The 27,781-nt window shown below is 39.8% G+C and overlaps 2 protein-coding genes and 1 long non-coding RNA gene across 8 annotated transcripts; 1 reads left to right on the top strand and 2 right to left on the bottom strand.

The window, feature by feature from the left end:
- Positions 1 to 1,895: 1,895 nt before the first annotated feature.
- LOC112562545 (probable glycosyltransferase STELLO2) lies at positions 1,896 to 27,781 on the bottom strand. 4 transcript variants are annotated; one of them, XM_025235838.1, is made up of 3 exons: positions 16,440 to 17,697; positions 14,972 to 15,345; positions 1,896 to 3,714 (listed from the first exon to the last, which is right to left on the bottom strand). In XM_025235838.1, exon 3 carries the CDS (start codon positions 3,698 to 3,700, stop codon positions 2,552 to 2,554), a length of 1,149 nt encoding a protein of 382 aa, XP_025091623.1. In that variant the 5' UTR covers positions 3,701 to 3,714; positions 14,972 to 15,345; positions 16,440 to 17,697; the 3' UTR covers positions 1,896 to 2,551. The 4 variants fall into 4 exon arrangements, with proteins under 4 accessions (XP_025091623.1, XP_025091624.1, XP_025091622.1 ...); XM_025235839.1 differs by lacking the exons at positions 14,972 to 15,345; positions 16,440 to 17,697 and adding an exon at positions 26,977 to 27,687; XM_025235837.1 differs by lacking the exons at positions 14,972 to 15,345; positions 16,440 to 17,697 and adding an exon at positions 3,980 to 4,030.
- Positions 4,307 to 10,972, top strand: LOC112562547. 3 transcript variants are annotated; one of them, XR_003098878.1, is made up of 3 exons: positions 4,307 to 7,015; positions 7,390 to 7,663; positions 8,137 to 10,972. It is a non-coding gene; the product is annotated as an uncharacterized LOC112562547 (long non-coding RNA). The 3 variants fall into 3 exon arrangements; XR_003098876.1 differs by having other exon boundaries at positions 4,307 to 7,663; positions 8,137 to 8,869; positions 10,612 to 10,972; XR_003098877.1 differs by having other exon boundaries at positions 4,359 to 4,478; positions 6,941 to 7,663.
- LOC112562546 lies at positions 11,092 to 14,907 on the bottom strand. The gene is made up of 2 exons (XM_025235840.1): positions 14,374 to 14,907; positions 11,092 to 13,722 (listed from the first exon to the last, which is right to left on the bottom strand). The coding sequence occupies exon 2, from the start codon at positions 13,710 to 13,712 to the stop codon at positions 12,540 to 12,542; it is 1,173 nt and encodes a 390-aa protein (XP_025091625.1). The 5' UTR covers positions 13,713 to 13,722; positions 14,374 to 14,907; the 3' UTR covers positions 11,092 to 12,539.

Here is a 27,781-nt window from a genome sequence, read left to right as displayed (position 1 = left end):
CATTTCACATCATATCATTGTCTAGAAGAAAACGCACTATTAATATACATAAGAACAAAAAAATTGCTACTGCATACACTCAGTATTCGCTTCGAACTGCTGGTATTTTCTATATATTGTTAATAATGTACTCAAAACAGTGCAAAACTTTTCAGCCTGTATAATTGTAACTTGCCACCAACATTAGGGATTATTTCCTTTACATTGTCTGAAATGTCATCTGACCTCAAGTCCCACAAGACTCTTCCAAGACCTCCAGGCAGACCTGATCAAACCAATTATGATTAAACAAACTTTACAAATTTAAGTAAAAAAGCAAATATTTAGATAATGGAAGAAAATAGCTAATTTTCTAACTCTAAGCTATATTTTTATCCAGGTATGAAACTAAACTAAACAGTCACTAAACGATTTGCCGTCTTGTGCATATTTATTTCACGGGAATCAGACACATAAATATCAGGGATAGATCAAGGAACATCCAATGTTTCTTCGTCACCCATTTCAAGTACACTATCGTCCTGATAACACAGCGCGTGATGCGAATGTGTTCAAAACAACATTGTTACAAAAATCAAGAAGGATTTAAATGGAATTTAAGGCACGTTTCTTAGAGCCTTAGTCTGAATTCAGAAGCGATAAACTTACTACAAACTAACCTCTGTAACCACTCAGAAAAACAATGAGCTGGAGAGCGAGAACTTGCTGACAAAAACATTTTGACTCTTAACATAATTACAAATACTACAATACAACGCTGTGTGTGAGTGTAGATTGTTTTACATTATCATTCACATATTAATAAATATATATCAAAACATACTTGCTAAGATGATTTCTTCAATAGCAAAGAATTGAAAGATACTCGCGGATACAAAACAAAGCGACCTGTACCCCACCTACTCTTCCACCCCGCGGACACGAGTTGGATCAACTTCCCACTGCGAGCGCCTGGAGTTGGCTGTCCATAGGGTACAAGGTCTGTGATTCCTCTGAATTTTGTTAAAATAGTTCATACATGTCAAGGTTGGGGCGTTGACAGGCATTTGCAACTTCACTTTACTTGCAACAAATGTTTCATTGTACAAGTAGTGTTGGCTTCCTATGTTTCACATGTCAATAAAAATGTCAAACATTTTTAAAGGAAAAGCTTGGCTGTTCACACCCTTTCCTGTTCTTTGCTTCCCGTTCGTGCAAACAGATTTGCAAGTACTTGGCCAGCTATGTTTACACTTGTTGTTTTTAAGACGGTTCGTACCATCTACCCTCTCTCTGAACTTTTCATTCATTCATTCTTTCTTTCTTAAGAAATAAAAGCTAAGATTTTCAATAAGAAATAGAACAAGATTAAAAAAACCCTATAAGTTTGATAGCAACCAAGCATTATGATTCTACAACAGTTTTGAGACCAAGATCCATTATTATTATGTTTGTATGTTGTTAATATTAATTTTGATATCAGTCTCTCTTATTTGCAACTAGTATCACATTTGCCCAGTTCCTCCAAGACAGACAGACAGACAGACAGACAGACAGACAGACAGACAGACAGCAAAGATGCTGTGAACACAAACATGAAATTTTCCCCCTTTGTTTATCTGTTTCTCTTTTTTTTTTCTTACCTGTTCATTTTCTTGTTTGTTTAATCCTTTTCTTTCTTCGTCCTCTCATTCATTCTTTCATTAAATTTTTCTGTACTTCTGACTTTTTTGTAACTTCACATTATTTCTTGCGTTTCTTGCTTATTTATGTGATTGTTTACTTTTGGATACTTTTTATGCCATGGAAATAAACGTTGTATATAAACAGGAAAATTGATTACTGTAGCAGTTTTCTGTGCAGATGTTGCAAATAATGAAGCGGTTGATATGTCATTCATACGTCTTCCTTGAAAATATTTTTCTGCACCTTTATTGACTGTTCATTGGTGAGTACGAATAGTAATTAAAACACAAAACACAAGTCTGTGGCTTTGAGACCAGTGATGGTACTACATCACAAGAGTTTATTAAGTCGAGTATTCAGATATTGCAGTCCTGACAAATGAACCAGACAGACACTCAAGAGCAATTAAATACAGAAGATATTGACAAAACACTTTTCAACGAACACTCCTTTAGGTTACGAGTATTTGTTTTTTTGTGATGTTTACGTAACATTGACAACCAAATGTCTATAAGTTCACACTGTGTACATAAAATGGCTACCGGGATAAATAAATAATGCCCGAACCTGACTCATTTCTCTAAATTTAGCTTCTGTTGTTGTGCATCAGTAAATCAATACTTTTTCTAAACTCCAAGGCTCACACATTGAGACATGTTTCCAAAAAAGTCGTTTCCAAATTGCTTAAACATGTCTTAACTATCTGACAGTGAAATGAACAATACTGGAAACAGAAGAACAATAACATCTTTGAATAGAGAGAGAGAAGGGGTGTACAATAATGTTACTGCTATTCCAACAATTGTTGATTATTAATTCCAACGCAAGACAACTCAGTTGTGTGTCTTCATACATTCCACAAGGTGAAGTTACTAGTCGCTAGAACCTACCTTTCACGCAGGTATTTCTTGCATATAAACTCTTGCCCCGCAGGTGTCTTAAAATCTGTACCATACTTAAAAGGATGCAGGTACAAGATGTCTGATGTGAACAACTGCACAGCCTTGCCCCTGTTGCCCCCCCACAGATCTTGTTCGTTGGCCAGGACGATGTCATTTGGATGCGCGAGGCCGCACGCGAAGAAGGGCATGGCCAGTTCGATGTTGGCCCCATACTTCCGGAACAGTGACGTCATGTAGATAAAGAAGGGGGCCAGCCTGGTGGGCACGTACACGAAGTCTGTGGCCACGCGGTAGAAGATGGTGCTGGAGTTGATGAAGGTGTAGTAGCGGTGCAGAAACTGCTTCGCGAAGACGTCATGCTCGTGCACCGCCCGGTACACCAGCTCGTTCAGCACGCCCAGCATGGCGTTTCTTCCACCCTCATTCCCCCACCACATCCAGCTGGACTTGAATTGCGTGGTGTTGACGACCCAGCGCAGAAAATCCTTACCCAGCAGGACCCTGTCCTCGCCGAGAGCCCTCAGGGTCTTGACGTTGACCAGCGTGTCGTCGCCGATCAAGAGGTAGCCCTTGTAGTCGCCGCACATCTTCATGGCGTACTCCAGACACCGGTACTTCATCTGCCAGGCGTGATTGGAGATGTGTAGGAAGTTCACGGGAAACGTGATGTTCTTCTGGACAATGATGTCTTTGAGGGTCTCGAGACCGTCTCCGCAGTACAGGATGTCGGCGAAGTGCCGCCTGTAGAGAAGCTCGAGGTAGGGGATCACACTGTACAAGTTGGGCGAGTTGAAATCCACGATCAACAGAACGTCTGGGAAGGTGAGAGGAATTTCCAGCAGGTCAGGTGAATCAGGACACATGTCTCTGTGCAGACGGCTGACCCAGTCCGTCACGTTTGCTGTCTCGTTCCGGGAGAGGTTGATGAGCACGGCAGGAATCCCGAGCTGCACCTGACCATCCCAGGAACGATTCATCCGACACGCCTCGGGGCCAACGACAAGATTCGCCTCGTTTTCTACATGGAGAAGTATTGTGGAGACCATTTTAGGAGTAGTCCAGACAAACATTAGCGTTGTTAGCCCCACGACACAGCAAAAAACAAAGAAGACCAGTTTCAATTTGTTTCTCATTGGAAGCACTGTCTCTTGCAAGAAAACAAAAACAAGAATCACAGCCGAAAACGAATCACCACAGCTTGGCGCTTACAGAAGTTCGCGTTCACTTCTCGCATCAAGGTTAGTATGACACTAGCAAAAGAAACGCAGGATATTATCTCTAACACACAGGATCTCAGAACGATAGCTTCAACAGATATCGAGCTTTTGATTGTTTTGAGGTTTCCACGTCGACAGAAGGCATAAACATAATTTACCTTCCACAACACCAATCCTTCTGTATTGAGTGTTCACCTGTATTGACAGCCGTGCCGAGCTCATGAAGTTGTGTCCAACCATCTGCCTTGTTATTCAAGGTACTGTACAACAGCCGAAGAGGTGGGATAGACTTAAATAAAAGACGAAACACATTGACCAATCATAAAACTCACGACGAAGGAAGTTGTAACTGGTTAGTTATCTGCTAAAAACAAAACTATTCAAACTGATGTAGACTGCGTTTCCATGGTGACTATCAGTCCCAACTGCGTTTGCGTCGAGCAGATAAAAATTCGATAATAGGGAAGGGCTGCAATCTGTTTGGAGTGGAGGTGGTGGTAAAAATCTGAGGTGGTGCCAGCGAAGACTGCAGTTAGGGGGTAGCCGTACCCACATGGAGACATAGTTCTTGCGTGTGACGATGGAAGGACCAGAGGGCGAGACCTGTCACGAGACGTCAGAGGGCTTACCTTCCGTCTCTCTCACTGATTGACAAGCGAATGGTGGAAGGGTGGGGACTCGGATGACTATGAAGGTATGAAAGACTGTTTGCTGTGTTTTCTCTCAATATCTGATTTACATGTGCATGCGTGCGTGCGCGAGCGCGTGTGTGTCTGTGTGTGAGTTCGAAGTGAGCATTGGCTCCAGGATTATAGTAGACAAAGTTTGTAGCACTAACAGTGGCTTACAGACGTCCAAGAATGGCTAGTCGTCCTGTGGAGGACCTGCTGACCATCGTTAAAAAAAGGCTTTAATTTGTTTACAAAAAATACTCTGAATACCAAGGTTGCCGCACTGATCACCTGTAGGCAATCCCACACTTCCCTGTTGCTGACCTTTTCAACACAAAATTTATGTCCGGAAAATCCCATAGCACGTCAGAAAATTTCAAGAGTCAACGCCCATAAATTAAAAAGGCAGATTGAGTATTTAGTTTTACTACACGTTAGACACAGTTCTCTTATCATTGACCTCTGACCATGATTAACCCCTGAGTCATATAAAGGGTGCAGCAAAACAGTTATCTCAACATTGGCTTCAGTTACAAAACAGTTGGTCTGCTTGAGAATATGTTGTTTCTCTTTCTGAAATGTGGGATATGAAATAAAGAAATAGCACATAAATAGAAAAATGGAGACAGAGATATTGCATTACGCACAACAGCTGTGTACACGAGTGAAGGCATTTTGTGTGTCTAATGCATGCAAACATGTAACACGAAAAGTTATCCTCAGCTAGTGATTTGATGATATGGTGTTCGTCCAGATGTATTTTTGAAACAATATAAATATTACAGACACAGAGAAGGTTTTTACAACACACCAATAAACCTAGATATATCCCATAAGTCATCTGAAGCAATAAATTAGATTGTCTGTTGGGACTATATGATTATGATCCTGCAAAAGTTGTTGGGTTAGTTTTATTTTACAATTGAAAGTAACATGGTGTTCTTGGTAGTCTTTTCTTCTCTAGATATTGAAAGAATGACAATCACGAGTTAATATCAGAATTGATAGGAAGGACACTGTACATAAAGCAGTATGTAGTTCAGATTTGTTACTATTGCCCCCATCTCTGTAGAAGAAAGAAAATTTAATTAGAGGGGTCTGAATAATTTTGTAGGTAATATGACATTTTTCTCCCCGCAGTTGCTGCCAGCTCGTCCTGTTTGATCCTATGTTGAAACATACTTCATGTAGACACTTCTCTTTTGCTGCTTTGTATTTTATACTATTGATCTTCCTCTCCACATTTGTTTGCTGATGTTTACTCAGGTGTCTGAAGGTGTGGTGTGTGCATTTTGTGTCTGTATGCAAAGGCATTTTTGCATTTATTTGTTCAAAGCGGATCAATTGCAAAGTGGGAACATGTGTTACATAAATCATTTTTGTTATTAACATAAGACTCACACCATTGAAAAGACCGCTACTATACAAACTTCATGCACACAAAATACAATAAAGTTCACACATTCTTTAATGTCTCAAAAGTGTCCACAAAGCACACAATGGGTTACTGCACAACAGCTGTAGGTGGGTATAGATTTTAAACATATTTATTTTGAAGATACCAAACCTTGGTAGTATGAGTATAGAATTACTCATAAAACTAAGGAACATCGCTTTACTACCCCAATAAAATGTAATTACCCACATAAAAGACTTTACCCCCACTACAGACGACACCGAAACATTTTACAGGTTTATTAACACGAAGAAATATTAATATGATAACTTTTAGAATTGATATTAAGTAGAAGAGGAATAGATGATGGCACACAATTGGTAGGAGTTACTAGAAATGTGTAGGATTCGATCTTTCAACTCACTGCATGTCTTTTTTAGTTACAATGGTATAAAGTTAAGTACTCGCGATTTTCTTTGACTTCTTCATCTTCAAACACGAGCAGACACAACCGATTGTTTTTAGATGACTCTGAAGCATGGATTCTAAAATACTGAATTTGTGTAACAATGTCACAGCTTTGCTAAGTTAAGAAGTTCATAACAAAAGTGTAGTTGGGAGTTACAGATTAAATATTCAAACTAGGATTAGATACCAGTTTCCTTCTCAAATATAGACTGGGGAGAACCCATATACACTGTACAGGAAGTTTTAGTAACTTATATCAATAAGTGTTAACCAGTAAGCTAGTAATCGGATTCGACTGGGTGACGAACTTTATGTCCGACTTGGGAAGTTCCATGCAAGTGTATCCCAAACTAGTGACAGTTGATTCTCGTCATCGCTAGACATTGCTTGTCACAACAGTCCCAGCTGCAGCAACCTCAAGGGCCGATGGTCGTGGCAGGAGTGCGGCAGATAAGTGACAGTGGAGTGGCCATGTCCTTCATCCGGGTCACTCACCACGGGGACACTGATGCAGAATTCTCATCTTCATTTATCATCCGTTACTAGAACAGTTCTCGTTTCTAACATTTTAAATATTAAATGTAATAACTGTCGTTCGGTTCTTTTTTTTATTGAGAAAAGAAGAGGAGAACAGCACGGCGTGGTCACGCATGCATCGCAAGGAGTTACCTAAGAATTCCTTACTAAACCTTACAGGTAACCTCTTTCACGTATTGGAGAGATCCCTACTTGCCCTCTGCCCTGGGCAAACCGAGCTTTTAAAATGCTCACTGCACGCACTGACAGGAGAAAATTGAACTAATGTATTTTAATTGAAAGAAAGCCCCACCCCCAATAAAAAAAAACCAACCCCATGATGCATGTTAAATGTCATCTACTGACTGACGTGCACAAAATTAATTAAAACCCACTGCCATCAAGTATGTGAGTTTTTCCTAAGTTTATTATAGCTCTTAACTTTTTTATGTTTATTCCTGTCGGTTACCGCCAGAGCTGTGTGTGACATATTTGTTCATAGCTTTGTTACCAGGAAAAGAAACAGTAAAAAATAACATATGTGACAACTTTAGACTTTCTCTGCGGCAATTCCTCCGTCACCGTCTCTCCGTCCACCTAGAAGGAGGAGTTGGTGGGGGTTGATGACTACACTGGGAATCTCATGCTGCTCATTTCCGACCCCGGAATGTGAGTGGTAAGACACGTCATCAGGTCACCGACAGGGTTCATCGTGTTCTCAGCATAGAGAAGTATTGTTGAGCCAACGGCAATGGTCGTCCGGGTATACAGCACCATTTCTACCACCCCGCCACGACATACAACAACGAAGACTGGCAACACTGTTCGGTTTGTTTCTAATTTCAAACTCTCACCACAACTTGACACTTACAAAAGTTTGTGCTCGCTTCTTGCATGAAGGTTATCGTTTATTTAGTAGGTTATCGGGTGCGTGTGAGGACACCCGTTATTTCCGTGTGTGTGTGTGTGTGTGCGCGCGCTAGTAAATTTGTAACACGCAAGGTAACTCACAATGAGCGATTTCAGGAACTATTAGCCGCGTGAGGGAGCTGTCGTTCATGCAGATTTTCTGTAAAATTATCTAGCCCTAAGCTTGACCAGATCCTTAGAGACCTTCTGAACAAAGAGAATAAAGGTGGGAATAACAGGTCACCCTGCGAGCGAAGGCAGTGTGTCTGTGTTTCCTCTTGCATGTTCTACGAACCTGCAAATGAATAAAATACCTGGACCCCCGATATGTGTTGAGTTATCGAGAGGGGAGCGAGACTGTGCAGACGACACTCTTACCTTCCTTGTTACAGGTGTGAGACGAATAAACTACTCAAGAGGACAGGAGACGGTTTTCAATACCCTCTTCAACAAGCTGTTGCCAACCTAAAATATTTGTTACATAGAGGCAGTGATATAAAAGAAATTTATGCTCTATTGAAATACAAAAATGAAATTCATCTTTATTAAGAGAAAGAAAGACAGGAAAGAAGGAAGGAAAACAAAGCCTTTTTTAAAATCTCGTTGAAACGCACGCTCAACGTATCTAAATAACCCTCGTGCGATGCTTTACAGATTCTAAATTTGATTTCTTTGAACTGCTGTTAGTGTTAAAAACATATTAAACTGACTTTAGGCTGGTCAAGCCGTGAAGTGACTGTTATCTAACACCAACATGCACGTTGCATCGCATCCTTGCACATCGCAGTCGGGTGAGTAACGCGGATGTTTTATTCTACAAAGAGGATTGGTTTTCTCACACTTCACTTTCAGATAACAGCCAGGTCCAAAAAGTTAAAAAAAAATGTAATGCACACTGGATTTCAACAAAAAATATTCTTCCTTCTTTCGTTGTAGTTTTAAGAGCATTTTAGCTGTCACTGCCAAGAGTATTGAAAATTGTTTTTAACGGCAGGTTTGTTACAGTTGCTGACCCTTTGCACTATGAAGAGATAACGTGACGCAGTTGCAGCAGTGCAGTGACCTTTGACATCAGTGCCTCCTGCGGACTAGGAGATTGTGCGCAGCAAGATAGCATACTGTTTGGTTTGTTTTTTGTCTTGTTTTTTGTTTGTTTGTTTGATTTTGCTTTCTTGAGTTATTTCTTGTTTGTCTGGTTCCTTCCCACCTACATTGTTTCCTTTTGTTTGTGCGTTTATTTATTAACTAGATAACTTCTTCTTCTTTTTTCCTTTATAAGCACCTTTATCTGGATTGCTACAAATAACTCTTAAACTGCGAGAGACATTTACTTACACATTTAGACCTAAACAACCTTCGGGTATATATTTCTTTAGTGGATAATATAATGTACTATAGCACAACAGATTCTGTCCCTCTCCCAGACCATTGCCCTTAGCAACACGCTGATAAACAACATCCCCCTCCATCGTCTTCCCCACCACCACAACACCCTTGCAGCCCGCAGCAGTCCGTCCATGCGACGACCTGACAGCGCTCAGCTGACAGTTCACTGACGATTCCACGTTTGGACGACGATGAAAATGCGACGACTATATAGAAGCAATTTGACGACGGACAGTCGGACGGTTGGACACAATCTGGTGGTTTGTGAGTAATGACGGTGGAACACAATCTGGCAGTTGATGACGATTTGACAATTTGAAGGTTGACAACAATCCGGCCACAAACTTATAGTTGAAAACGATCCGACCACAATCAGGAGAGCAATACTGGTTGCTAGGATCGGTCTCGTGCACCAAGCTAGGAACCGCACTATGCAAAAATCCTGAGCACACCAGTTTCTCTCCGTAACCAAAGCTCCTCTAATTCCGAATCGTTTCAACTCGTTAAGATCAGCAATAAAAGACCCTGTCAGGTGTGCACGCACCCACTGCCCCAGCGCCCTTACTTTACGAGGCTCTACAGAGCGGGTCACTTATCTACTAAAAGGTCTCTGCCGACTTATGGGCGACGATCCAGCCCTTCCCCCAAACAGAAAAAATAACTAGCTACACTAACCGCCGGGCTTCCCCTACCTGGCCCCCGAACCTCGACCACCCCTGCAGCACGCGACATGCGACACTCAGGTCAAGAATCAAAATGTAGAACTTCAAATAAATTGTCTGGTTAACTATTCGGTTGGAGGTCCTACAGCGAAGTGAGTGTAATACAGCGTTAATGTTTAAGTTAAGGTTTGGAGTAGAAATACAGCTTTAATGCAGAGCTTTAGGACAAAGCATAGGTGCAGGTTGTACAATAATTTAGCTGAAAACACTCGGCTGAAGTTCTGCAACTTCGTTGGGAGCACGTGAAATGCATGCATATAGTCATCTCCATGCTGCTGTGTAATTTCTAGTTGATCTCTCAACTAGCGAAATTTATAGAATGGGGTCGAAAGTTCTACTAATTTTTATTTTTCTTATTTTATTTTATTTATTTTATTTATTTATTTATTTATTTTTGTTGTTGCTGTTGTAATATTCGTGAGCAGCGTTGATGGGGTACAGGGCCAGTAAGACTGTCGGAAAGAGTCTATGTGCCATCAGAGAGGATTTGGAAGAAAGACCATTTCAGTATTTCACATAGAAAAGTCCTTCGAAAATGGTGGTAGTGGCTTTGTCTCTCTCTCTCTCAATCATTGTCATGACGCTGCATAGTTCCCAACTTTCCCCCCTGTTGTAGTAGGCAGGAGGGGTGGGTGTGGGTGAAGGTGTAGGCACTTTAAGGAGGAATAACTCTTGCATGAGTTTTGACTAATCGGATCTAGTTTGTCTCCCTTGATCATTGCCGGTGACTAAAGTTTGACTTCTTGTGTTCACTTTCAGTTGTGCGACCGGGCGTTTATTGGAAAGATTTTTCCTGTCCTGCAACATAATTTGACATGTGTGTGTGTGTTTATAAAGGATATAGGGAATTGTTTGTACTTTGTGTTAAGAACTCGCGAATGACTCTGTGTGTGTGTGTGTGCGCACGACATCACCAGTAACCCTAACAGTAGAAAAAAGGTGATACGAGCAGGTGTGAGAACTGTTTACGTTAACATTTCTATTCCTCGCAATGGCTGGCAAGTCTTCATGTTGGATTCCGTATTGTAACATACTTCATGTGCATTCTTCTCTTTTTATACCTTGTTTGAGGACTGTTGATCTTTCTCTTTATATTTGTTTTTGTTTAGTGCTGTCAATTTTTCTCTACATATTTGTTTGGTCTGTGTCTGAATGTGTGCTATATATATATATACATAAATATAGTATTAAACATGCATACAAACCTCACCAACCTAACAAACAAACAGCAAATTAGAGTTAGATACAAATTTTATATATTTAATTCCACTTTAGAAAGAACTCATCTACATTCCACAAAGCAGCGCTTAATAATTCAGATCAACAAGTATTAACGGTAACTAAAACATCTAACTGATGACAAAGCTGTATTGACATAATTCACTCATAAGCAATGTGAATGAAATTACCAAAATAAAAAATGTGTTTTTCAAGGTAAAGTGGTGATGGTGTGTGTGTGTGTGTGTGTGTGGTTTTTTTTATAGTAATTTAGAATGTCCTCTGCTTAACTAGCAACTCATCTTTAAATTTAAGTGTAATAAAATACTACATATGTTTTATTATTATGCAGTTGCTAGTGTGTTGATGTTTGCTTGAACACCTGACCTCCACATTCATGCATTTAATGTGTACCTTAAGATGCAAATATCCTTCTTAGCATTGAGAGCATAAAACTAAGCAGTTTACTTTGTCGCATACAGTTGTGCAGTTACTTTACTCTTCATCTAAACAATAAATATAACATTAGCAAACTATTCCACAAATACAATGATTAATCTATTACACAGACTTGCACTAAGACACACTAAAACAGTATTTCGTCCTTTACGATAAAAGTTTTTAGTTACAGTCATTTGTGTAGAAAGTCCTCTTTCCTCAAGTTTTGAGCTCCAACGAGAAAGAACACCGATACCAGAGTCATTCCCCGGTTACCGCCATTTTTGAAGTTCAGCAGACACATGTTAACAGGTGCTTATGTAGTTAATAATAATAATAATAGAATATAAATATCATAATAAAATACCCCAACTTATGACGATGATGGTGATGATTAATGATGAAAACAATTAAAACGACAGTTCATCGGTTTCGAGTTATTGTTTCCAAAATGTCAAAAATCTCGAAAACTATTCACCGATAAAAGTGATACGCGTAAGTTCTGATCGGATATTTGGACTAATTTATGTGGGCGAAAATTTCTTCTTTTTTTTTTTTGAACCATATGAACAACTATGTCCATATAAACCTGCAAACTCAGTCTCAAAGATAAATTTTCACACTTGATGACTTTGTGACAGTAGGTAAGTAAAGGCAAAAACATAAACTGTATTAATATCTTTATATTATCTCTACATACCAGAATCTGCCCATAGCGTAGGCCCGTGGAATGGATCTTTATAGACCGAGATATAGTGCTTCTGAAGGGCAATAAGTATTCAAATGGAGGCAAGGAGTTTATGGCAACCATTGTAGTCATTCGTGATTGCTTCCATTTGGCTCGACAAGTACCCCTACCTCCCTCCACTGTATCAAACTCATTCATTCCAGCTCGATGGTGAAAGCTAGGTTCATCAGAGATGTCCCTTTGTCAAATGCAAGATAAAGGGAGGTAACAGTCTTAGCCGTTGAGTACTAGTTATTTCACAGATGTTAACCAAGAAATGTTCATGCATGCCAATACAGTGTAGTTACTTACTTCGTAAATAGTTCTGACACATAAAGTCCTTCCCTTGAGGTGCGTTCTTAAAATGTGCATGGTACTTAAAAGGGTGCAGGTACACGAGGTCATTCTCAAAACGTTTCTGCGAATTATCTCTGTCGTTCGCCCACAGACTGATCATTCTAACAAAGTGCACGTCCCCTGGGTGTTGCAGGCCACACACAAAAAACGGAATCGCCACTTCCACGTTGGTCTTGTATTTCAAAAACAATGACGTCATGTAGAGGAAAATGGACGACAGCCGTTTGGGGACGTACAGGAAGTCGATCGCCATCATGTGAAAGATAGTGCTGTCGTTGACAAAGGAATAATAATTTCTAAGGAATTCTTGTGCAAGGTGGTCATTGTCACGGTTCGCTCTAAACGAGAGCTCGTTAAGCACACCCAGCATGGCACTTCTCCCGCCTTCAGCACCCCACCACTCCCATGAATACTTGAACTGAGTGGTGTTCATGTGTTCTCCGGTTCTGACAAACTCATCACCCACCATCGCTTTATATTTCGGAGTTCTTTCAAAGTTCGTCATGTTGATGAGAGTGTCGTCGCCGATCAGCAGGTAGCCGGTGAAGTTGTCGCACATTTTCATGGCATGCTGAATACACTCGTACTTTGTTTGCCAGTTGTCTTTCAGAGCGTGCAAATAGTAGATAGGGAACCCCAGTTTCTCAGCCACAATCTGTTTCTTTAGAGTTTCAGGTTGGAGACCGCAATAGAGAATATTCGGAAAATATCTCCTGTACAGTAGTTCAAGGTAGGAAATAATATTGTAGTGTGCAGGATGGTTAAAGTCGACAATCAGCAGTATGTCTGGGAAAGTGAATTGTACGTTAGGCAGGGTCTGGTGACCAGGACACATGTTGTTGTAGATCCTGTTGACGATGTCTGTGGTGCTCCCTCTTAACACGTCAGAGGCGTTTGAAGGGTTTATCAGCAGCCCTGGCCACCCGTATGGTACACTATCACTCCAAGAGTGAGTACCCAATGCCAGACACGGATTAGTGTTGTGTAGTTCATTATGGACATCGACTGGGCCTGGATGAACTAGAACGACAGCGTCACGTGACTGGCTGACATACAGCATCGTCAGCAGGGTTGCGGCGCACAGGACCAGCAAGACTGTCGGAAGCAGTTTGTATGCCATTGGCGAAGATCTGAAATAAACAGCAATTGTCTTATCTCTCAACACCTACACATAAAAAAGATAACCAACAATGCCTTTGTTAAACACAACGGACAACATAGGTGGAATGGTTGTGTGATGGTGGTGGTGGTGGTGTTAGTTGAGTGTATTTTTTTTTTATAGAAAGTGATTAAGTGAACAAAACTATATCTTTTTCATGAATTAAATCTTTATTAAGAGGTCACTGGCCTATACCGACAGGATTATACAACAGAAAAAGATCAGAGGTCAAACAGGCACGGCGTCGGACTCTCAAAAGCTGATTACTGGTGATCCCCAGTGATGTGTTCTTTATCCTCTTATTTTATTTTATGAAGAAATACACTTCGGTACACTCTTCTGTTTAAATTCTTTGATGACACCACTATTTACAAGTTTCGTTTGTTGAACTAAAATGTCTCACAAGGGGAAGGAACTGGCGAAGGATTTTACTCATTTCTGTTTCTTGTCATCAATGATCAGTCTGTGAAACAAGCCTCCTCCAAAATTTTAGGAACGACAACCCCAAATGATCTGAGCTTGTACATGAACCCTTCATCAATCGTGAAGAAAGGTCAACGGTAACTGTGTTATTGGGACTTGAGCGTTTGACTCATTCTGTCCTTTGTGTCTCTCAAATTACCTGGTGTAACAGCGCCAAAATTCAGGACAAATACCAGCTCTAACAGAATGTTTAGTCCCATCCAAGGTTGCTGGTTGTGATTACCATTCTATTACTCCTTGTCACGACACCGCTAGTGTCCTCGTTCACACTCTGTTGAGCACACCAGCGGGGTCGGACAATTGCGCGTTCTTTCTATCAAATAAAACAAAATGATTTGCCTGTAGAATCTCCCTAAGTTTATTAATAAATAAAGTAAAGAAAATCCTAACTATGAAAAACATAGTCACAAAACTGTCAAAGTGAAGTTAGGACACATAAGACACATTTGAACTATGTACATCGGATAGTATCTGGTACAAAAAAAAAAAATTAATAAAATCATCAGCCAGCTTCCGAATAAAAACAAATTGTAGTAAGCATAAAAATAGTTTTACACAGCATTGTTATTTAAAAGGTTACCCGGAAACAAATGTACAAAATAGTTTTGTTGGTTGTCGCTGTGTTTTTCAAAAAGGTGCAAGCCATTTTTATCTTATTTGCATGTCGGTACCCGAGTCCGGTACCCGTTTGAAAACATGATGGCATAATGCGAGATGCGACTGTGTAAGAGTCTTACCTTTACGAACACGTTTCTGGAAGGTGTAGAAGAAATTCCGCTCTCGTCAGATGGTAAAATAATTTCTTTACTTGTAAATTTTGAGCACAGACGCCGGAGACCTCTGTCGCAATGTCACGCTCACCGTAGGTGAACCTGCTTTCTCATCCATGTTGAGGCTGTATCGCTCGCTGATTGGCCAGCTCCGTCTCTTGCCGCCTCGGCCATGGAACATGTTTTGAACACGACCGCGGGTTGTTACATAACAGACGTGTGAACACCCAGACTGACGACACTTGCATATCGACAGGTGAAGTGAATCAATCGGCAAGACTTTCTGTTTCTATCATCATTTTTCCCAGGTAGTGTCCAGGTGTGTTCTGAGCGAGGGAGGCCTGAGAAATCCATGACGACAAGAGAGAGTCGATCATTGGCGCGACAGTATTCAAGTATTCATACGCACTCCCCATATTGCCGAAATGAAATTTTGAAGACTTGTGAGATGTAAGCTGAAAGATTTGATTATACGATGCATGTTTGCATCTTGTTCTTTGACACTGGAATAAGTAAGCACTAGTAAGCATGCGCACATGCATAATTAGAACTAGAAAACTGTAAACTGTAACAGAAATAATTAGTTATCCGCTAAAACACGATACACCCGAAACTGCTCGATTAATCACTTCCTTTTATTTCTTTAAGTTCTAAAGCTCTTTCGCATTGTAAATATTAATTAATTCTGAGACAAGGAGCTTTTACTCAAAACAATTATTTGTTTCTGTTTCATGAAGTTGTTTTTTATTTTTTAGATTGTTTCTTTTTGTTTGTGCTTGCATTTATTTATTATTTTACTTCTTTGCATTTTTTTTTATTTGCTTTTCATGGCTTCTTTTTTATTTTTTATATTTTTTGGTTTTTTTTTATCTTTTTTTTACTTACTTTATTCCAGAAGTCTATAACTCAATGTATTGTTTTGTGTATTAAAGATAGAAATATTTATTACTTATTACTAAAAATAATATAAATATATTACTATTTAATACTATATTTATTTTCTGATCGTCTACGAGCTCTGATGGTCCTGGAGATGGGAAGATACTGTAGATGACGAAACTGTTCTATCTTTAACATATTTTTTCTGTAGTGGTAGAAACTTTTATTGAGTGCTGATTGGTCAGTACGGATAAAAACCACACATTGGAGTGAAAAATAGAGATTAGAGAGAGTACAGTTCTTGTCTGCTTCATATCCCACAGTTTGTATTACTTACTGTAAGTTGGTAAAAAAGAGTGATCGGAAATTTTACTTCTACTGAAAGGTGATTGTCAAGAAGTTTATAAAATATAGTATGTCTGTAACATCACTTCGTGCTCATGTATTTGAAGCCGGATAATATGAGGACTCTACGGGGTAAATAGTTTTATGAGCAACACAGAAATGAAGAGCAGCAAACTACTATTAACTCCTCGCCACGACAAGCCACACACACCTTACACTACGTGGTGTTGACGACCCTGCGTGTAAAGTCCTTGACCACCAGGACCCTGTCCTTACCGAGGGCTTTCACAGTCTTGACGGGATCAGTATGGTTGCCGAGGAAGAGATTCCCGTTGAAGTAGCGTACTTTGTACACCAGCACACGCACAGGGTTAGAAAGATTGTTGTTAGCAGCCTGCGCGCCATCAAAGTGGATCTGAAAGAAAGAGAAATCAGAATCACCAGAACCTATCCATAGACTCACACAATAGAAACAGATCAGAGACCCACCATGAGACCAACTTGCAAGCAAAGGCAGTGTGTGAAAGAAATAGGGTGAGGTCCACTGACCTTATTGACTACTTGTTGTGAGGAAGAGATATAAACAGCTGCAGGGATGACAGTGAAGACTTTAGTGAAAAGCAGTAGGATGACTTAAAAAGGACTGAAGGCTACCTGATAATGTCCGGTTTTCTAATACAGTATAATGTACTATAACATAACATAATATAATACAATATAATGTACTATATTGTATTGTACTATAGCACAACAGATGCTATCCTCCTCCAAGACCACTGCACTGGGAAACACGCTGATAAACAACATCTCCTCCATCGTACTCCCCACCACCACCACAACACCCTAGCAACCCGCAGCAGTCCGTCCATGCGACGGTGTCAGGTGTGCGCCCAACCACTCTCCCAGCGCCCTTTATTTACGAGGCTCATCATAGCTAGATAACAAGCCTTCGTTTAGTGATCTAACAATGAAAGGCCCAAGCTGTTTCCAAAAAAATTAAAAAACTCCACAGTAAATCCGTTGCTCCCTGGGCTTTTCCCATTAGACATATTTTTTATGGCCTGACCTGCTTCACTTCAGGTAATAGTTCCCTCTAGTAAATTAAGTTCTAGTTCGGTAATTTTTGGTATGTTTTCATGGATGTCATCAAAGTTGAATTCTTGAACTGTTCGTTCTGAATAGAGATTAGAGAAAAAAGCTCTGGGAAAGGAATCTGCTGTGAGAACAGTTGAGTAACATTTATCTGAGAGGAATCTGTTCTGAGTACATGGGAGTAACATCTATCTGTGGGGATTTTTCAGCGTACGAACGAAGAAATGAAGGAGTGGCGCTTGGTAGATGTAATTTTAGAAATTCAGCAGACACATGTTACAACCTATGCTGTTTCTATAATGTCAGCTGGTCCTTTCATAGGCTAAGGTATGACGAGGTGGAGGAAAGTTTTCATTGTCAGTGATATGTTTGTTGATCTATTTATGTAAATTGATGTATGCGGTAGTTTTTTTAATGTTTTGTGTATATATTGTTTAATTTTAAAAAAAGGGAGAAAAGGTAAAAAAAAAAAAATAATAATAATTTACGAGGCTCTACAGAGTTGGTCACTTATCTACTAAAAAGTCTCTGCCGACTTATGCGCGACAGTCCAGCCCTTCCCCCAAACAGAAAAAATAACTAGCTACACTAACCGCCGGGCTACCCCTACCTGGCCCCTGCACCTCGACCACCCCTGCAGCACACCTGAGAGCTTAGATATAGAGAGGGTGCACTCCTTCTGTATTTTTACTTGTTAAGAAAAGTATTGACGGAGTTGCGTCCCTTCGAAACGTGATGCTACGCCCGGTTGCTACTATCAACCACTACTAAACGAAGTCGTCGCTAGCAGTGTTTATCTTTGGAGTAAATGTCTAGGTGTTTGCGATATGAAATGACTTTTATCTAAGAACAGATTTTTGTGTCTTTTATTCATGAGAATTGCTTAGATGAGGGTAGTTTGGGAGAGTTTTAATACATGTCTGACAGCTGACTATATTTAAAAAGCATGACAATGCAAGCTATGATCATTAGCCTTTTGTGCCAATTAGAGTGATCTCTCATAATAAATATTAATAAAAAAAAAATAAAACAAAGGTCCATGATGGTAAAATATGGCTTTGTAATATATATTGGAATATATTATTATATAATAATCATAAGTTATCAATATTGCATGGTGGATTTGGAATGGAGAAAAACTGTGGGTACAACATTCCAGACAAGACATTTTTTGGGGGTTGGACAGTTGTACTGACTTTCCTCGAAATGATCAGAACAAAGACAATATAGCCTTTTCCATACACATCAGATGGTGTAAGATGGTCAAAATCTTTTCTTGTAAAATTCATCCATATTTTGCACCTGTGGTAATATTTTTTCAATATATTAATAACAAATATTTTTATGACACCTCCCCCCAGTGACGAATGCCTTAAATGATAATACTATAACAAATTTAAATAGGTTTGTAATCAGAGAAGTGAGAATTCATCACACAGTTTCACAGTATAATCAGTAAAGTCGTTTTAATAATCACAGAGATCAAGCAAACGCATTGTAGTAGACTGCTCTCAACTACAGTACACTTATGGTTCGTAATTTGAGAATAAATTCGTAGCTGACCTCTCTTCGTCCTTTTTTCTTTTGAGGTTAATTTAAACCTGGCGTTCTGACAGTTAATTGCAGAACAAAGTTGTCCACCTTGCCTCAAACGATCACCTTCGCTTGCTTGTGCCATGTCGTTTCTTAGCATCACGTTACGAAAGATAACTCTAGCTGAAGAGTTTCCTTTGCGGTCGCGAGTGGTCCTCTCTTCTGGTTTAGCGTCGTAAGTCGAACTGTACGTGCGCCTCATTCCTCGTGCTGCGGAAGTCAGAGAGTCCAGTACAGTACTGTACACTGTACCCGGTTACACGAAGAAAACGAGTCTCCTGCACGCCATAGCCCCCTTCATTAAGGCTCCCAAACGAAAGGTAGACTTATCTGATAACAGTGCATCAAAGAAAAGGAAGGCCATCACCATGGAGGTGAAAGTGGATATCATAAGGCAATAAGTGGCTTTGTCTCTTTTTCTCCCTGCAATCATTCTAATGACTCTCCATAGTTCGCAACTCTTTACCCCATGTTGTAGTAGGGAGGAGTGTGAGTGGGGTGGATGAAGGCGTAGGCTGTTTGTAACGGATAAGTACTTAGTAGAGGGGGTAAGGCGGGAAGGTCGACAACCATGATTGATCTGATCTAGGGTAGTGGGCTGGGTGTTGTTTGCCCTTGAGCAAATGACGTAAATTGTGATGTCAAAATAAGGTGACGAAAAAAGAGAGAGGAAAATAACGTTAGGAGAAAACGGTAAGCGGAGAGCTAACGGCGGAACTGAAGTTGGAATTGGTGGTTTTTCTCTGCACTTTCTCGTTACTGCTGCGACCGCGGAATACGTATTACCGGGGAAGTAATACTGTGTTTATAGTACAGGGGATATACTTCACAGATCGTGATTTACTGTAGTCCGTGTCCGCGCCGTGGAGAGCTCTGTGGCTTGGGCATCCCGCAGTACAGTTTCTTGGTGGGGCCAAGAAACCACACACTGGTGTGAGCGAGTAACCGAGGGATCCAGAGCAGAAAACTTGGTGCAAAATTGGCGCACCGACCACCATCCGTCGCCCGGAAAGGACAGTTCCAAACAGCCTGAGATTAAACCGCCGGTTTTCTCCCGGCCTCCAACTCACCTATCCTCATCCTGCTAACCACCTAGGAGACAACCGCATGCGCAAGTCCATGATGTTCTGCCTGTAAACTGTCGGTATCGTAAAAGCACTTTTTTTAAATGATAAATCGACTTATAGGAAAGAAGATTAGTGTTACTCATTAGAAAAGAGGACTTGGGAGGGTTGCAATGACTTTAATATAAAAAGTTTGGGTTTCGTTAAGAACGTAGATTTTATACTATAATACAGTGGATATTAACATTGGTAATTCATCAAGAAAGGACAGCACCGGAGACAGCGGCATACTTTATCAGTGACAGGATTTGTGTGAATCAACTTTATTGTTAACTCTAATAGTACGTTGGATGAATGATATAATATAATGGTAATATATCTTGTGTGGCGAAAGAAGGAGGGGATCTCTGATTGTTGATACTTTGTCCTTTTTCATTTAAAATTGTGTTTGAATTCAATAATTATTGGTACCTCTAAGGAGGGACGCCCACCCTCAAGCGATCTGATTATACTGGTTTATGGACAGAATGCGAGTCTGCGGACGGTCCGTGACACTGTTCAAGGAGGAATAACTCTTGCATGAGTCTTGATTAATCGGATCTAGATTGTCTCCCTTGATCATTGCCGCCGTCTAAAGTTTGACTTCTTGTGTTCACTTTCAGTTATGCAACCGGGCGTTTATTGAAAAAAAAATTTCTGTCCTGATCTATAATTTACCACGTGTGTGTGTAATTAAAAAGTATATAGGGAATTGTTTGTGCTTGTGTTAAGAACTCGCGAATGACTCTGTGTGTGTGTGAGCACGACACCACCAGTAACCCTAACAGTAGAAAAAGGTAAGACGAGCAGGTGTGAGAATTGTTTATGTTAACGTTTCTATTCCTTGTGTACGGTTAACTTCCCCTGTTGTGTCTCTAGTGCCTTTTGTCATTTGTGTCTGCGCTTTCATTAAATTGCTTTCCCTGACTGAGCAATCGGTCCGATAAGTACATTATTTACGACTGTAACAAGACACGAAATGCCGCGCATGAAAAGGTTTGTGCTTTGTGATTGAAGAAATACTCCAGCATAGTGAAGACAAGAACATCATCATAATTTTCATAGACAGGTACACTCTTCCCTCTGCAGTAAAATTCAGCCTTTGACTCTGCACTGAATTGTTGTCTGTCTTTAAAGTTGTATGTACAAGTTAGGACTTTAACTTCCCCACAAATAGTCCTCTGAATACCGAGGGTTCCCCACTGATCACCTGTAGTAATGTACACACTCCCATGTTTATAAACTGAAGTTTTTAACGCAAAACACTTCTCTGGAAAATCTGAAAGGACGTTTAGAAAATTTCTAGATTCCTCCTCGGAATTGCTGGCAAGTCTTCATGTTGGATTCCGTATTGTAACATACTTCATGTGCATTCTTCTCTTTTTTATACCTTGTTTGAGGACTGTTGATCTTTCTCTTTATATTTGTTTTTGTTTATTGCTGTTGATTTTTCTCTACATATTTGTTTGGTCTGTGTCTGAATGTGTGCTATATATATATATACATAAATATAGTATTAAACATGCATACAAAACTAACCAACCTAACAAACAAACAGCAAATTAGAGTTAGATACCAGTTTTTAATTCAATTCCACTTTAAGAAGAACTCATCTACACTCCACAAAGCAGCGATTAATAATTCAGATCAACAAGTATTAACAGTAACTAAAATATCTAACTGATGACAAAGTTGTATTGACATAATTCACTCATAAGCAATGTGAATGAAATTACAAAAATCAAAAAGTGTGTTTTTCAAGGTAAAGTGGTGGTGTTTTATTTTATAGTAATTTCGAATGTCTTCTGCTTAACTAGCAACTCATTTTTAAATTTAAGTGTAGGTTAGACAAAAGAAAGGATAATAATTGATTTCAGCTCAAAAAATAGCAATACAACACGTTACCATTAACGATGAACCAGTTGTGATTGTTATACTTAGTGGTGTCAGGTGGTAAAATGAGGAGGTCCGATGATTCTAATACTGTATATAACAAGATTCAGTCCAGACTACTCCTTAAGAAACTACTCTTTAAGAAACTGAGATCCTGAGATTAATGTGTGTAATAAATACTAGATATGTTTTATTATTGTGTAGTTGCTAGTGTGTTGATGTTTGCTTGAACACCTGACCTCCACATTCATGCATTTAATGTGTACCTTAAGTTGCAAATATCCTTCTTAGCATTGAGAGCATAAAACTAAGCAGTGTACACTGTCGCATGCAGTTTTAAAATTACTTAATCTAAACAATAAATATAACATCAGCAAACTATTCAACAAATAAAGTGATTAATCTATTACACAGACTTGCACTAAGACACATTAAAACAGTATTTCGTCCTTTACGATAAAAGTCTTTCGTTACAGTCATTTGTGTAGAAAGTCCTCTTTCCTCAGGTTTTGAGATCCAGCGATAAAAAAACACCGATACCAGAGTCATTCCCCGGTTACCGCCATTTTTGAAGTTCAGCAGAGACAACTCAACATCTGCTTATGTGGTTAATAAAAATAATATTAAAATGTAAATACTAGAACAAACGCCCCAGCTGCTGCTTTTGCTGCTGATGATGATGATGAATGATTAAAACAAAACGACAGTTCATCGCTTTCGTGATATTGTTTCCAAAATTTCAAAAATCTCGAAAACTATTCACCGATAAAAGTGATATGCATATGTTATGATCGGATATTGGACTTCGTTTCGGTATCAAGCAGTTTTAAAATGCTAAATAACTGAATCTCCTTGCAGTGCGGCATGTACCCCTGACAGTGCTTTGTTCCCTCCACCCTGTACCCCATTCCCTTCCATTGCCTTTGTCAGCCGCGTGCGAGAGTGGAGTGACCCGTCTGCTACCAGGGTGCTGTGTTTACACAACGGGCAAAATACAGTGGGTACACCATGGGGTCATCCTTCTTTTGATTATTTCGAATAAGCACGTATTATATTCGTGTGCGTGTTCTGGTCCAAGTACCTCGAAATCCTTTTTTTTTTTTTTTTTTTTTTTTTGGGAGGTTCCCCATAGTTACACATTAGTAAATTCGCAAAGTAAGTAGAATTAGGCATTAGAAGAAGTAGGTGTTAGGTATTGGCCCTGTGAGAGTAAGATATGTGTACAGTAGGATGAGTTTGGTTTGCATGTGTAACTAATGTAAATAAATCCATTTTATTAAATTCACAAATCTCTTTGTATGTGTGACAGTACATGTTGTATATCTGTTCTAATCCTATCAACCATAAATCTGTATCCCATGGATGGCTCAGACAAAAGTTTCAATCCATTGAGAGCCAAGATTTGTTCAAGGCACTTTGAAGAATGCATAAACATAAAGATCATTGTTTTTTCATGTACTATACTTAATATATATATATTATTTCTAACAACACTTGGTAACTGCCTGGACATTTTAAGTTATCTCGTTAAAAGTACTTCAAATTCAAATTTTCAAGCCACAGTACAGTATTATATCTTTGACCGAAGGAACAACATGTTAGTCACGTGCACACTGTAATAAAGAATTTCTGTGCAGTGTTCCATAAAAATATCTCTGCTTTTTTTACACCCTATGATCAACTGTGTCCATATAATGGTTCAACTCAGTCTCAAAGGTAAATTTTCACACCTGATGCTTCTGTGACATGTGGTAAGTGAAGGCAAAAATATTAACTATAATGAAAAAATTTGACGAACATCATCAATGCTTACCACGTGGTATTGTGAAGTCGTTCTTCGTCGTCTGCTGCCTGAAAATATTGTGTTTGGTGTTTGTAACCTTCATAATCCTCAGCTTCAGACATGTTTTCAAGGTAAAAAAAAACCAAACAAACAGTGTTTCACATTTGTCTTCTCTACTAAAGCAAATTAAATAAAGATCGTCTGCTAAACCAAATAACCTTTCCATTAAAGTTTACCATCGCATGCTACATTTGCCCTCGGGAGCGAGACTATGCAGAACTTGTTGACTCTAGATGAAAACTGTTAACACTTAAAATAAATAATAAATAAGCTGGTGTGTTTCAGGCGCTGAAATTTACAGAATATCTTTATATTATCTCTACATATCAGAATCTGACCATAACTGAAGCCAGTAGAAAGATCTTTATAGACTGACATATATAGCTAATAAAGGGAGATAATTATTCAAAGGGGGGCAGAAAGTTTATGCCAAACATTGTAGTCATTCTTGATTGCTTCCATCTGGCTCGACAAGTACCCCTACCTCCCTCCACTGTATCAAATCATTCATTCCTGCTCGATGATGAAAGCTCGGCTCATCAGAGATGTCCCTCTGTCAAATGCAAGATAAAGGGAGGTAAGAGTCATTGATGTTGAGTACTAGTTTTTTCACAGATGTTAACAAAAAAAAATGTTTATCCATGCCGATAGTTACTTACTTCTTAAATAGTTTTGACACATAAAGTCCTTCCCTTGAGGTGCGTTCTTGAAATGTGCATAGTACTTAAAAGGGTGCAGGTAGACGAGGTCCTTATCAAAACGTGTCTGCGAATTATCTCTGTCTTTCGCCCATAGACTGATCATTTTAACAAAGTGCACGTCCTCTGGGTGTTCCAGGCCACACACAAAAAACGGAATCGCCACTTCCACGTTGGTCTTGTATTTCAAAAACAATGACGTCATGTAGAGGAAAATGGACGACAGCCGTTTGGGGACGTACAGGAAGTCGATCGCCATAAAGTGAAAGATGGTGCTGTGGTTGACAAAGGAATAATAATTTCTAAGGAATTCTTGTGCAAGGTGGTCATTGTTGCGGTTCACTTTAAATGCGAGCTCGTTAAGTACACCCAGCATGGCACTTCTCCCGCCTTCCGCACCCCACCACTCCCATGAATACTTGAACTGAGTGGTGTTCATTTGTTCTCTGGTTCTGACAAACTCATCACCCACCATAGCTTTAGTTTTCGGAGTTCTTTCAAAGTTGGTCATGTTGATAAGAGTGTCGTCGCCGATCAGCAGGTAGCCGGTGAAGCTGTCGCACATTTTCATGGCATGCTGAATACACTCGTACTTTGTTTGCCAGTTGTCTTTCAGAGCGTGCAAATAGTAGATAGGGAACCCCAGTTTCTCAGCCACAATCTGTTTCTTTAGAGTTTCAGGTTCGAGACCGCAATAGAGAATATTCGGAAAATATCTCCTGTACAGAAGTTCAAGGTAGGAAATGATATTGTAGTGTGCAGGATGGTTAAAGTCGACAATCAGCAGTATGTCTGGGAAAGTGAATTGAACGTTAGGCAGGGTCTGGTGACCAGGACACATGTTGTTGTAGATCCTGTTGACGATGTCTGTGGTGCTCCCTCTCAACACGTCAGAGCCGTTTGAAGGGTTTATCAGCAGCCCTGGCAGCCCGTATGGTACACTATCCTTCCAGGAGTGAGTAACCAATGTCAGACACTGATTAGTGCTGCGTAGTTCATCCTGGACATCGACTGGACCGGGCTGAACTAGGATGACAGCGTCACGTGACTGGCTGACATACAGCATCGTCAGCAGGGTTGCTGCGCACAGGACCAGCAAGACTGTCGGAAGCGCTCTGTATGCCATGGGCGAGGATCTGAAATAAACAGCAATTGTCTTACCTCTCAACACCTACACATAAAAAAAATAACAAACAATGCTTTTGTTAAACAAAATGGAGAAACCTAGGTGGTGGTGGTTGTGTGGTTGTGGTGGTGTGTATTTTTGTTATTGAATGTGATTAAGTTATTTTTTTTAGTGAATTAAATTTTTATTACGAGGTCACTGGCCTATACTGAAACAGAGCAAAGGTCAAACATGGTAAATAAATCAGCACTGTATACGAGGGATGTTTCACTGTCGCATGGACTTGGCAATAAAACTAACCGGAAGAATTTTGAAACATTTTTCTCTTGTTTTTCCCCTGTTTTTACACCATTGAAACATAATTTGCGGTAATTGCAACACACAGTTTGGCCTCATGGATCCATTTTTGAAAACTCTCTAGAAACGCAAATTTTGGCATTCATTTTAACTGTTCCCTTATTTCCAGTGTTGTCCATAGGAATGTTGTTACCATTGTAATCCCATTGGAAACGTCCCATGTAATGGGATGGGATGGGATGGGATGGGATGGGACAGCACACATTTGTATTTCCCATGGTAGTCGATACTTGATATTGTAAAATAAATTTACGCTGAAATTTGCAGTTCCGTAAGTGCAACAAAATAGAATTCATTCATCATCTGCATGGTGCTATGAGAAGGATTTCGAGTCTAAAGAATAATTTAGGTTTTCTTAGGTTTTTTTTAAAGGCTCTGTCTAGGTTTTCTCAATTTAACGAGCGGTAACACTGCCAGACTGGCACATTGCGCATGAGCTCGGCTTGGAGATGTGTAAATACAAAGCTAGTTTTGGTGTAATCTGTCTCGTTGCTGAATTTCATTCTGACTTGCTAATTTCAAATAATTTGTGAAGGCAGGAAGGCAGTCACAACAAATCAATAAAATCACAGTCACAAATAGCAACTAATTATCTGTTAACGGTGGGTTATATGCCTGTGAAAATACATCGTTGTCACAAGTAAACAAATTTCATGACAATTTTGTAGACAAAAATACTTTCATGCTTGGTGTCAATTATTTGAACATAACTGACCAGAGCTTTCCTGATGAGCATAACAGTGCTCCCTGAAATTTGAACTATGTAGCTTGGATAATATATTGTACATAAGAAATGATAAAGTCAACAGCCAGCCTCTGAATAAAACTTTTTGTAGTAAGAAAAAAATGGTCATACACAGCATTGTTATTTAAAAGGTTACCCGGGCAGAAATATAAAAAATAGTTTTTAAGATATCGCTTAATATTTCTCTGGTTGTCGCTGTGTTTTCCATTTTTATCTTATTTGCATGTCGGTACCCGAGTCCGGTACCCGTTTGAAATATGGTGACATAATGCGCGATGCGACTGTGTAGCAGTCTTACCTTTACGAACACGTTTCTGGAAGGTGTAGAAGAAATTCCACTCTCGTCAGATGGTAAAATAATTTCTTTACTTCTAAATTTTGAGCACAGACGCCGGAGACCTCTGTCGCAATGTCACGCTCACCGAAGGTGAACCTGCTTTCTCATCCATGTCGAGACTGTATCGCTCGCTGATTGGCCAGCTCCGTCTCTTGCCGCCTGTGCCATGGAACATGTTTTGAACACGACAGCGGGTTCTTACATAACAGACGTGTGAACACCCAGACTGACGACACATGCACATCGACAGGTGAAGTGAATCAGTCGGCAAGACTTTCTGTTTCTATCATCATTTTTCCCAGGGAGTGTCCAGGTGTGTTCTGAGTGAGGAAAGCCTGTCAAGTCCATGACGACAAGAGAGAATAAGTGGAGCGAATCCGAGGTGGAGGTGACAATGAGGAAGGTGAACAATGTCAATTTATGTTGATGTGATGGCTGTTTGGACTGCGTGCGCAGACTTTCTGTGAATGTCTACCTTGTCCGTGATGACATGGCCATTCGTTGTGTACATATCGTTCAACAGTATTAAAGTGTTCATACGCCCTCCACATATTGCCGAAATTTTGAAGACTTGTGAAAATAAAGCTGAGAGATTTGATTATACGATGAGGTGTGCATCTTGTTCTTTGACACAGGAATAAGGAAGCACAAGTAAGCATGCGCACATGCGTAATTAGAACTAGAAAACTGTAAACTGTAACAGGAACATAAGTATTCATAGGAACATAGAGTTATCCGCTAAAACATGATACACCCGAAACTGCTC

Source organism: Pomacea canaliculata, linkage group LG4 (assembly GCF_003073045.1).
Source record: "Pomacea canaliculata isolate SZHN2017 linkage group LG4, ASM307304v1, whole genome shotgun sequence".
In the NCBI taxonomy this organism is placed as follows: Eukaryota; Metazoa; Mollusca; class Gastropoda; order Architaenioglossa; family Ampullariidae; genus Pomacea; species Pomacea canaliculata.
The sequence above is the reverse complement of the archived record's forward strand: the minus strand, read 5'-3'. Positions and strand labels throughout refer to the sequence as shown.